We start from the raw sequence: 12642 nt of genomic DNA on the forward strand, positions 1-12642 counted from the left end.
AAAAAAACAAAATCAAGAAGATTTACTAAAATCACTTGAGTAAAAGTGTAACACAGCTGTTTATAAAAAGCAAGATATGTTTTTTCAAGTCTTAATGTTTTGTATGTAACAGTTTGAGTAAAATGAACATATCAAATATGCATGGAATAGCAAACTCTCGATACCAGGATAAATCAGTTAAAAACCATAAAGATAAGCATACAATGGGCCTACATTAAAAAATTATATTATGAGCTAGCTCCTGTCTGAAGCCAAGGTCTGAAAGTGCTACAACTGATTTCTGAGTTTGTATGTAGCTTATTTTACTGCATTCATGCCAAGTTCATAAGGATTATGAGAACCTTCAGCAGATTAGACCTTTAATCTGGTATCTCCAATCTAAACAGAAAAGTTTTAGATATAGCAAAGATACTTGGGGTATCTGGAAAACACTGATGTTGATATCCTAGCTTGTTTTCAAGTTTCAGATCAGGCACTCTGCCTTGTACAATGAATTTATTCCCTGCTACAAGGGATTTTTTCCCACCCTTTGCCTAACAAATTTCTGTTAATCTCCATTCTCATTTTTAAATTCCTGTCTTTTTAAGAAGTCTCTTGTGAAATTAAAGAGGTGCATCATATTCTTGCATCGCATTCTGAGCACAGTTAGGCTTTGACTTGCACGGAGCTTTTAGAAGACACTGCCAGCATCACTGCGTCTCCCGAACATTTTACCCAGGGCATGGACAGTTTACGCGTTCTGAAGCAATTACTATACTAAGTACCCAGTGATGTATCTTCCCCAGAAACTGAAAATAAAGGTATAAAAGAGATCCACACAATAATTTATGGGCGTTAACATATGGGTGTAAGTTTCTCTGGGGGTAATTACGTGACTGTGCTAATAACGCCAAGGGTGCTTTGATACATTAAAACAGATTCTCACAATGATGTTCTTGAGCATTTCATTACTCTCAAGAGTCAGGAGTGTCTGTATTTAAAGAGGAGAGAGGGAGGAGAGGTGCCTACATGCCCGCAAAAATAACCCTCTCCCTTCGGACGGCAGGCACGCTGAGGAAGCCCTGTTTGACACAGGCGCTCACATGAGATGTGTTTACAGGAAGCTTCCCGTTTTGAGAGCAGAAAACTACACAAAATGTGCTGAGCAGGGAGCAGCGTGTGTGGTTTGCAAGGGTAGCTGGAAGAATGGGCATTACTGACAGCAAAATGGTCAAAACCTCATGGGCTTTGCAGGACTTCTGTACTTTTAAAAAGTGCCATCTGGCACACTTTGAAGCGGGCTTTGCTGTGGTGCAGAAATAGACCTGCAGACCTCTGTGAGAGGTCCAAGGGCCAGGCTAAGTTGGTGTGCCTCGGAGAAGGGAAGATTCCCAGCTCAGTCAGAGAAATTTCTCCCAAAGTTTCTCTTGACTTGCTGGCAGACAGCTGGCATGGAGCCCCAGATGTCCTTGAGAAATCTCCAGTACATTGCTCATCACTCCCATCACAAGGGCTCAGTGTATTTTCAGTAGTTGTGGAGACAGCAGAAGCAACCCCACCATAAAGCTGCCCTGTGAAGTGGGCTGGGGCTGCAATGCCTGTGCCTGTTTTCCAGTATTATAATTGCCCAGCTGGAATTAATCTTTACACAGTTTAAGTTTTAATGCCTTGAATTTTTTTTTTCCCTAGCTTTTCTTCTAGCGAGACTGATGTCTAGTCCTTTGACCTCTTGCATTAAGTCTCTGTAAAATTGCAGTCTTCCAACACAGCAAACCACCGCCCGAACAATCCACAACTACCAGTGTTATACAAGCATCCTCAGGGATACAGGGATTTATAGAAAAATCATCAAGAGTTTGGTTTTTTTTTGGAGCAGTAACAGAGAGTTCTGCCCTTGCTCTGGGATGACAGTGACTGTGGTGAGGGCAGGAGACGTCCCGATGGGCAAGCAAGTGGCAGGCATGTATTTTGGGAGGCTGCATTTGCATTCCCTGCCCCTTGCGAGCTTCTCAGGTGTGTTGGGACCGAGTCTCGGCTTGTGGAAATGATTACAAGGCAATTCATACCAAACAATGATCCCTATTGCTGTGTTTGTTACAAACTTGGCTGCAGTACAGTAATGTTTAGTGGATTAATAATGTCTGCTTTTGGCCTCTCCTACTCCCTCGGCAAACAATTTTCATGTATAATAAATGTTCTCACTTAGTCTAACTAGAACAGAGCCCAAGGGTCAGAATAGCCATACCTGCACGCTGAGGAGAAGAGACTCTGGGTTTCCAGACGAGAAACCAGCTTTCTTCCCTCTCCATGCCAGGGTTGACGGCTTCTGCCGATTTTGCAGAATCAGCTTTGCTGGACAGGTCCCCCTGAAACGGCAGAGGGGATAGCACGAGATGTCCCCTTCCACAGGAGGAGGTCTGCCCAGTCAAAAGGGTCACAGTGGGCAGCAGAGAGTCACTGGAACAGTAACTGTTCAGCATTTGGCATTTTGGATAAAGAACAGCTCATTTTAAAATTAAAACCTCTATGAATATGTATATTAAAAATATGAAAAAATAAATATTTCACACCAACGATCGATCACAGTGCATGCTGTGAGGGCATGTGAAGTTGAGTAAGTGGTGTATGGTCTTGCCTTTGCACAGGAAGCCTAAGAGTCACAAACCCTTAAAAATCTGTGTGGTTTATCTTGATTATCAGTATGTTCCAGGAAACAAAGATTCTGCCCATGTTCCATAATGTCTGTAGTAGAAATATCAGGATATGCAAATATGGAAGTTACACAATAAAGGCAAAACTGAATTAAAGCTCTTTACAGTCAAAAAATGAGAGAACCAGAACTGCAGCCTTTTTATTGCTACACCACTGAAATGAGTCTGGGCACAACCTGGCTGTTTAGGTGCTTGTAATGCTGTCTGGTACAACTGTCCCTCTCCATCTTTCCACCCCTGTTTGTGCCTCCTCAGGAACAGCTAAAATATTAGCTTCCAGTCTTGGATATAATGAAAGAGGAATGTTGTAAGTAGTCTTGTCAAGCTTTATGACAGCTATCAATTGATCAAATAATTAAGAATAGCAATCAGCACTTAAAGTCAAGTGATAAACTGCTGACTTTTAGCCTGGGGAGTCGGGCTGTGGCAGCACGGTTGTGACAGCTGGCGGCTGGAGACTCTTTGCTATTGAACTCCGTGACCCAAATGTTGTGGCTGAGCATCTACCATAAGAAATGTGGGTTGTGTGACAGGTCCCGGTGCCCTCTGCTGCGCCACGGTGAACGTCACCAGCGCTGTCTCCAGTGAAGAATTTCTCGTCATTCCTGTATGCTGAGATCACGCATATGCAAAGCAAGACATAGGAGTTCAGCGAGGTAGTTAGGTTAGGGTCTGCCATGAAAAGGTGGGCAAAAGAAATGAGTTTTATCTTGGCCTATCTGAGCAACGCCCTACCACCCCACTGCTCAGCATTCTCTGTCACTGGCAATTTCCATTGCCACAAATAGGTGTTGCTTGACCACAGCTAGTAAAACAACAGAAAGTATCTCTGTAAAACGATTTGACAAACATCAGAGGAAAAACATTATCAAGGAAATTATCATCAAATTTATTTGGTCATATGCAGGGAAAAGAAGATGACCTATTTCTTTCAGAATATCTAAGCTATCTGTTTCCAGTGAGCTGAGAGACTCGGGTTTGCCTTTGATCCAGACTGACTAAATATGAAATCTATTCCTGCACAATTCTCCTCATTAAGCAGGCCAGATACGTTATTTGTATTTATTCCAGAAGCATGTGCAGATGTTTTCTGAAATTAATTTGTTTGGTACTTCGTACACTTTGTTGTTTGGATGATTTTTCAGGGTGAAAAGGGAAGAAAATCTTTGACAACTTCTTATGGTTGTGGGGCATTTCTTTATATCTACTTCCTTTTAAGACACTTGTGAAGAATCAGTGATAGGGACTACGAACACAGCAAACAGAAATGTTAGTGGGACAGCCAGCTCTTCAGACTGGAGTTCATATTAGCAATTCAGGAAAAAAAAATACGAGTCAGATATAACCCTATAAATATATTTAGGAACATATTAAATGCAGACACACTTTTGAAATCTGAGCCCAAGAGTGAATCAGGATTTTGGAAATTAGCTTTGTCTTTATTGCAAGTCCATGCAAACTTCAGTCGTAAGCCTGTGACTGCAGGTTTTGAAAATTAACAGCCACATTTGTTGAAGTGTGAAAATGTATGTGAAATAACATCTTCCTTCAAATATTTTCTCCTTTTTTATTTTTTTTTCTAATTGTCTCCATTTTTCCTTTGGCAGCTATAAAACATTGTAACCAACCCCAAATAATATACAGGTGGAAGAGGGAGACTGTAAGCAGACCATTCTCACTCTTAATTTATTTTGCTTATTCATATTTTGGACATGTTTATTTGTTTATAAGATTGCTGTACGTTAATAAAAGCACTAGAAATACTCCCCAGCTATTGGTTACAAATGATTTAAAGTTAATTTCTTCTCTAAAAATTAATCATGTAAAAATGAAGCCTTCCTGTCCACAGATCTACTCATCTCCCCGTCTGTATTCAATTATGTCAGCTTTTTAAGGAATTCAGCCCAAATTGAGCAGAAAAGCTGTGATTGATCTCAACAGTGCCTGGAACATCGGGCTATTTTGAAGCATTTTGGGGAACTTTTGTCTAGCTAACTGCCCAGCCCTGACAACCCAGCTAACGAGACAGGTTTCTGTGGTTCCTGCCATGCCATGCCCAGCATCACTCACAAGTTCCCTTGGGGACGCCCGTGCAGGTCACTCACGGCAATGTGCTTTGGGGCAGCCTTGTTCAGCGGTGTCCTGTCCTGCTGACGGCGACAGGAGCCGGGGAGAGAGCGGAGCACATGCAGAGCCTGCTGGTCTGGCACCCAGAGAAAAACAGCCGTAATTTGCCTGCAAACCACCTGCTTTTGTGGCTAACAAGGTGAAGGTTGAACACATCTGGTGACTCATCAGGCCATATTTCAGAGTGAAAATACAGTTTAAGGGAGGTGTTCCCTGCACTTCCTATGTAACAAGGGGCTGTGCTGTTCAGGACGAATGGTTCGTTATATCAATGTGGAAGCACCAGTGCAACTTTCATAGTGGATTGTCAGATGTCTGAAGGCTTTGTAGATGTGTTCATTCTGTGTACAGATGAACCCACCGCTTCTCCAAGCTTGCTCGGCAGCACGGTTTAAATCTCCGATGCAGGTCCACTGATCTTCATATTTGCGTGAAACGGCCCATTTGGAATGATCATTAATGGAATAAAAGGTGGAATTCCATGGCGTCCCTATTACGTTTATGTTGTAGACGTGGTAGTCAAGAGAGCAATTTGAGGGAAGTTTTTGGCCAGAATGCTGCCAGGACTCAGCCAACAAATCAGTCTTCAGTTCCTGAGCCATCCAGGCAACGTAGATATCTGTGGAATAACACAGGGTGTAGGAAATCAGTCTTTCATCTTCCTTCATTCTAGAGGGGACTGAAAAGCATCACCTAAACTGGGCTTTTTTCATTCCAATGCATCAAGTGAGCCAGAGGGAATTCCCCCCAAACCCCCCACCCCTTATTTTGACACTTGTTTCAGAAATTCATTTCTACTTTTCCTCCTTCTCTTGGAAAACCTGTTACAAACAATCATCAGGAAAAAAAAAAAGAAAATAAAGAAAAATTTCAAGCCTTCTTCATAACAAAAAAAAAGCAAATTATTCAAACCCCATTTTCTTCTTTGTTGTTACTGTTGAATAACAGGAAATACATTTTCTGAAAATCCCACTGTTAAACACCTTAAGGCATTTGAAGCACCAGACAGCTTTCTGCTTTGTGGGGCTGAGATAATATTATGATGGGACATCATTCCTTGCCCTCTGTTACATTTCTTTCTGAAGCTGAACTACTTTTTCTACCTCAAAGAAAATACTAATTGTCAAATAATATATTAATTGCTTATTTCTTGCTTCAGAATGTGGGATAGATAGAGCAACAGGTTCTCTTACCATCTATGAACAAGTGTGACTTTGCAAAGTGGAGAAAGGTTTCCCCATGAGCTGACTGGAGCTTGGAGAGGTGGTGCAAGGGGACAGAGGGCAGCCTGGACCCTGCACAGAGCTTCTGCAGATTTGGGAGATCATCCTGGAAAATGCTGGGGATGGAACAGCTGTAGATTCCTGGATTGTAACTCAGCATCTGTTGGTCTGAGAAAAATCCAAAGAAATGAACAAATGCAGAATTAAAATGGGTTAAAGTGAAGCAATCAAGAGAGTAAAGTTCTGCCTTGGGAAGGAAAGCTAAATCCTTCTTAATCTTCACAGCCTATCTCCTGCTCAAGAATTCAGTGTCAAGGTATCTTATTTTAGCAACCAAAAACACGCTGAATTGCTTTGTATTCTGACCGGCCCTGCAGCACGTAGACTGGCTGGGAGAATACACTCAGGTTGTTCCATTTACACCTCATTATTATTAGCAGAACTGTTAACTGGTGGTCTCGGTCCACTGACAGTTCCACCCATGATCATCTTCAAGCCTCTAAGCCTCACACAGTGCTCATACAGCATGTGTAAATCCAAGCCTGTCCGTATTTACAGGAAGAGTTTCCAGTCAGTTACAGTTGCCAAGCCAAATGCAAACAGAAGAGCTGCCAAAGGGTGTAGTTTGGTTTTAGGGAGAACAGACCTTGACTTTCTGTGTCTGGATTGAATTTGCAGAATAAATTTACTTTTCTGTACAGTGCGCAGCTTAACTGTAGAAGTCCTTGCCGTGGTTATCGTAAGGAACAAGGGAACAAACGGGCTCATTAGATGAGTTCATGGAAGACCAGTCCGTCAGAACTTTCCAGTCTTCCCGGCTCAGGAAATCCTTGAACCACAGATTACCAGAAGCTGGGAGGATGGAGCAGGAAAAGGATTAGTGCCTGCGTCTCATTTTCTTGTCCTCTTTCCCTAAACACATGCATAGATGCGCGTCCACAAACAGGAACCTGGTTTAGATAGCTCTGGGGTGTGGCCAGCCTGGCCATTTGCACAGCGTATGTGTTTCATTAATATCATTTGAGCTTTGTAACCAAGAAAAGAGTGAAAAACAGAGTGAAAAGTGTTAAGAAGCACATCAGTATGACTTCTTGTAACACCTTTTGATAATCCCTTTTCAGGATTCCAGTACCAGATCTCACTGTCAGATTGTTCTGAATCTTACAGGTATAGATTTTGGGATTTTTTTATTTTTAGTATTGGTATTTTATATGGCAAAAAGTACCTGGGGAAATTCTGGGTGATATTTATTCCATGCTTCATATTTCTGATGAGTCAAGGCTACTACTCCAGCTCAAGCAGTGGTTGCCTTACATTTTTAAAACTGCAGATGACTGCAGCTGAATGAGCTATTACTGTTGAAAATGATTAATCATCCTACTTTTTATTTCCAAAGCACTTTGTATCCATGGACTGAGTTTACCCTTGATACGCACTCATGACTATTATTATCCCAATAGTCCCCATGGGGAGACGGAGATAGAGCGGAAGAGTGAATTTCCCACATTCACACAGGAGATCGCTGGATAAACATAACTGAAGCCAAGAATGCTGTTTCCAGGCCCCACTTGGTTTCCCAATCTGACAACGAAGGACAAGAACAAGCAATTTCTGAGGTGAAGCCTCAAGGAAAGCAGTCAGAGAGGTGCGGTGGGGCAAAGGCTTTCTAAGGGAGAAGCTTTCCATACCTATTTCTGTGAACTGGTCATATGTGAAGGTTACACAGATGGCTGACTGTCCGTAGGACTCTCCAGTAGCTGGATACCCATAACCATCCTCAGGGATGGGAGGGAACAGAGGCACACTGTGAATCACCCAGAAGCCTTGTGATTTGTCCAAGAGCAGAAATCCTGTCAATAAAAGGTTATTGCAAATGAATTAAGGAGGAAAAAGCCCTGAGATGTGTCCTACTTTGGATTTGCTGCTGCAGACACCACACTTCAGTGTGTTAATATCTACAGTAAACTGGCTGTAGAATAGATTAATGGATTACTGGAGACACTAATATTGTATTAAAATTGCATTAATTCTCTCCTGCATAGCCTAACTCTGACTGTCACCATGCTTCTTTTGAAAACAAATATCTTTTCCAAACCTTTCTCTTTTTCTGCTCAGATTTTGTCTTCAAAAAAGTCTGATGATTTAGTGGCTGTGACTCTCTCTCTCCACTGCTCATTTTCCTTCCCTTCATATATTCACTGCGTAAGGGGAAAGTGACTCCATCAACACCGTGTCTTCTTCCCCAGACCAAATTCTCCTCCACGGGGGAAGCAGAGAGACGGTCTATGCCTGGCCCTGCAGGAGGGTGCTCTGGGGAGGAGCACTGCTCCTGCGCCCTCCCCATTGCTGCAGCCTGGAAATACAACCCTGCAAAACATCTTCATCCCAGAGTCAGGCTGGGCAAACCCCATCTGCTTCCTCAAGGGAACATTTAGACCTCCACTGAAAGGGAACATTTAGACCTCCAGTGAAGTTTACACTTTACTTTAACTGCCTACTTTAGCGCTTCCATGATCTTGGCCGCAGTTTCTTGCCCCAGAGAGAGAGCGTTTAGAGAGGTTTATATTTAGGGTGCCTTTCCCTTCTCATCTTGTACTGCTGTTGCCATTAGGCTCAGGATGATGTGGTCTGTACTCGCTGAAAGGAGCTATATGACTTTCAACTCTTGAAAACAAAGGGTCCATAACCCCTAAGAGTTCTTCAACACAGCGCAGGCATAGCAAAACCAAAACAAAAGCTGCAGCACATGTAACTACACAACAAACCACACGCCATGCAAATCATTCTCCAGTTTTGCTTCAGGCAGAAATTTTAGATATGCAAATAGACAAACAGACAAGTAGATGCTATCCACGATTCTAGAAAGGAGAAAATAGTAGCTTGGCAATCCCTGTACCTTTGGTATGTCCTCTTTTCCAGCCATCGGAGTCTGATTCAGGAACCTCATCGTTGTATATTGCATATGCAATGCTGTTCTTCTGCAGGAAAACACACATTTCTGAAACATGACATTCAGTAAAATGAAGGCATTTAAGTGAACATCTTCTGCTGGGAACAGAAGAAAGGATTCAGGACTTCTCTGTGTGAACATCATGAGCCTAATCCTTCTCCCAGTTCAGCTGACACAGTCTCTGCGGAAGTTAAGTGAAATAAACCTGAAGACTCACCATTAGGGTCTCGGTTAATACAAAGTAGAAGTGCTCTGAACCACTGTAGTAGCCCTTCCTCAAGAAGATATTCTCACTAAGAGAATTTACATGGGTTTATTGGGCACTCACTTGCAAAGAAGTTCCCCCCTCTTTTTTTTTTTTTTGTGCCTCTCTCTGATTTAGCAACCAGATCCAGTGAAAATGTTTGCTAAGGAAAAGCAGACACGACAAGTGTTCTTATGAAGGACAAGCAATTAATGTTTGTTTTTCAAAATACGTGCATATAGCCACACCTTATCCCCCCTGAACAGAGAACTTCAAAGGAATTGGGACACGTGTTCCCCCTTGATGTACTTTGAGTTTGTAAACAGTTCATTACAATTACAGTGAGACCTGGAATAGGACAGTTGACTGGACTGCCAATATTTGACTGACTTCTGGGAATCTCTTCTGCGTATAAATTAATGACGCCCTACCACTAACCCACAGCAGAAATGCAAAGACACACCCAGCCTCTCCAGAATACTGTGTAGATGGTAAAAAAAAATAACTATTGGCAGATCTTGTGGTATTTTATAATTGCTTCACACAAATATAAATGAGGTGTCTGACTGTGGGAGGAAAAAAAAGGCCTAACAAGCAGCATATCACTGCTGAAGCAGTCACAGTGATTTCAAGGGGAAGAGTAAAACCCAGATTTGATTTGAGAACAGAGTGTGAAACGCATGCACATGAGAGGGCTTGGGATGAGTGTCTGTAATAGCCACCGCTGGCCCCGGTCTGAGCTCACAGCCAGTTCACAGCTTCAGATGTTGCTCAACATGAATTGCAGAGAAGAAGCTAAAGGGGCTGTGTACCAACACTGACGTTTTTGATGGGCAATACTTTCAGTGTGTGAAAGGCTTGACTAGAAGTTCAAGGATAGTTTCTAATTGTAGCCAAAATGGCAAATAATCTGCCCAGCTGTCAATATGCACCCCTTGACGTGTTTTAGTGGATCTAGTTGGTCAGGTCTGGCCATACCATATTTTGGTTGGTTTCATTTCATTTGCATGTCTTATCAAGTAAGCATACTAACAAAACGATAATTAAATGTCACTTGCCTCAGATTCGTATGTCTCATACAGCTGCTTCAGTGTTTGTCCCAGAGCACCCTGTGTCATGTTGATGAGGTATTTACCGAGCTGCCACTCCGGAGCCAGGGCGTCCATGTACATGTATTCCAGCCCCAGGACGGGAATCTCTCCTTTGGCATGTTTTGGCAACTTGTAAAGAGCAAACCTGCAACAGTGAAGAGTAATTGTTTTTTAACAATCATCCTGTTTGAAGATGTAAATCAATATCTCCTTCTCACCTGAGGATTTAAGAGAAGGGTGACTCCGGGGATGCCTATGCTAGAGGGGGACCAGTGCCACACACGTGCAGTGTGGACGTCTCAGCCTCGAGGAGGTCACCCCACGCAGGGACCAGCAGCAGTTCAGCAGCACAATACCAGCTGCAGACAAATTTGTCCTGCTTCTTAGCAAGCAAGGCTGATTTGGCACCAAACTCCCATTGCTGTGGCCAGACCGCTGTTGGTACCCTGAAAGAATTTGGGGTAGCCCTGGTCTGGAGTCCTGTTTAGCCACCACATCCCTACTGCTCCTGGTTCTGGTAGAGAACCTCAGGTCCCAAATTCAGTCTGACGTTCTCATGGTGGACTTGGACACCCTGACCAAAACATTTTTATATTATATAAATATAACCTTATATGAAATAGATAAAATTATGTATTAAAATTATAAAAATGTGTAATTTTATTTTTATACATATTAAACCCACAAAATATGTATAAAGCCACATGATCATGCTCCAATCCTACTTTTCATAACAGACTTGCACTCTGCGGAACTGTTGCAGACTGGATATTTGCAAATCAGTATGCAAAAACACAAATCTTTTCCAAATTGTAGAGTACTCAATAGTGTCAGTAAATGGCTCAGTTGATATTAAGGTTCCTGATTAAGTAAACAGGTTTTCCCAGTGCGCAAGTCCATGGGATTAATTACAATAGAATTAATTGAGCTTCTCTCTTTGAGTGCTCTACTTGAGTAATTCGTTATTTATGTCAATAGTAAGAACTGAGTGGCATTATTTTCCGTCCCGTACTATTTACCAAAAATGCAGCCTGACTGTGCTTAACCCTTCAAGTATATCAGGAGGAGTGAGCCTTGCCCGGTTGATTTACAGTCTCAAGTTGGTCAAAAAAGGCATCTCCGAAAGCAGGCAAGAAGTGCCAGGAAAGCATTTTGCCAGAGGAATGTTTAATCTGTGGGAAACGTACGTGTACGGGCAGAAGAGAAACACACACCACTGGTGATCCTGCGAATCCACCTGCATTGCCACTGAGTGATGTTCCTTCATTATCTCAGGAGAAATTGTTGCTGATGACAGATCACAGAGGAGAGAAGGAAGTGATTTATGCAGCAAGGCTGGGGAGAGCTGCCCATGCACGAGGACTCATAACATTCTCTTGATTTGAAATGATGATTTGGAAAGGAGAGGAATAGCAGTAATTACAGTAGGACGGGCTGATCCAGGAATTAGTACACAAAGCCTTTCCAAACTGCTTGGAAATGTACTGGAAGTTTTACACTCTCGGGGTGTTCACAGCCTTGCATCTGACACATTGGCAGGTACGCTTACAGAAATGCTGGCAGGTGAGCTATCAGGAGATTGCTTGCCAGTTCCCAATGGATATGTGTTTTGGGCCTTCCCAGTGTATTAGTACTGGAATTAGAATCAGTACAGCTGAATGTATTAGCAATTAAAGTTGGATAAAAGTCTCCACTGCTATATGTGCACAGGAAGTTTCTCAAGAGGTTCAGCATTTGTGGGCAGACTGAAAGTTATTTTCCTGAGAACCAAGGAAGAGCAAATCCGCTTATACCCAGTTAGCACGGTCACATTGTCTGCTTGTGACTGAACACAAACTTACTACAAATATCCACATTTTTACTTCTTAATCACATCTTCACTTCTCCCACCCCCCCAAAAAAAAACCCCAAACTGTGCATCTGTGACTTTAGTTGTTGACTCAGTGCTTCTCAGAAAGCAGAGTTTTGGCTTTTATTTGCATGAAAAGCTTCCCACAGAACACAGTGAGTTTGGATGGATAAAGGAAGGACTTTCTGCCCTCCTTAGAGAGCCGATCCGGCTACCGACGGCCATTTGCGCTGGTAGCCCCTGTGTGAGGTGCCGTGAGGATGGAGGGATGAGCTCCGGAGTGGAATGAAAACACGGGGGCACTTTGCCAGCCCAGGCTCTGCACATGGGTAGGGACTGCAGGCACGGCTGCGGAGCGCAGCTGGGATCGAGTCAGATAAGGGAAGTGATTCCTCCGGTTTAGTGGCAAATGAAAGGGTGTGTGAATGCTAATGATCAGTAATTATGGAATACTGCAGGATGAAACCA

General features: G+C 42.8%; 1 protein-coding gene across 2 annotated transcripts in view; it reads right to left on the reverse strand.

Moving 5' to 3' along the window:
- Positions 1–4030: 4030 nt before the first annotated feature.
- Positions 4031–12642, reverse strand: part of DNASE2B (deoxyribonuclease 2 beta) — a 28870-nt gene continuing 20258 nt past the window's right edge. For both annotated transcript variants that reach the window (XM_086753202.1, XM_010130558.2), the window contains 5 exons: positions 10293–10470; positions 8937–9018; positions 7729–7890; positions 6011–6208; positions 4031–5436 (listed from right to left, as the gene is read on the reverse strand). In XM_086753202.1, coding sequence (XP_086609328.1) covers positions 5081–5436; positions 6011–6208; positions 7729–7890; positions 8937–9018; positions 10293–10470 — 976 coding nt within the window. In that variant the 3' untranslated portion in view covers positions 4031–5080. The remainder of the gene's footprint in view (positions 5437–6010; positions 6209–7728; positions 7891–8936; positions 9019–10292; positions 10471–12642) is intronic.

Source organism: Chlamydotis macqueenii, chromosome 8 (genome assembly GCF_036417535.1).
Source record: "Chlamydotis macqueenii isolate bChlMac1 chromosome 8, bChlMac1.mat, whole genome shotgun sequence".
Lineage (NCBI taxonomy): Eukaryota > Metazoa > Chordata > Aves > Otidiformes > Otididae > Chlamydotis > Chlamydotis macqueenii.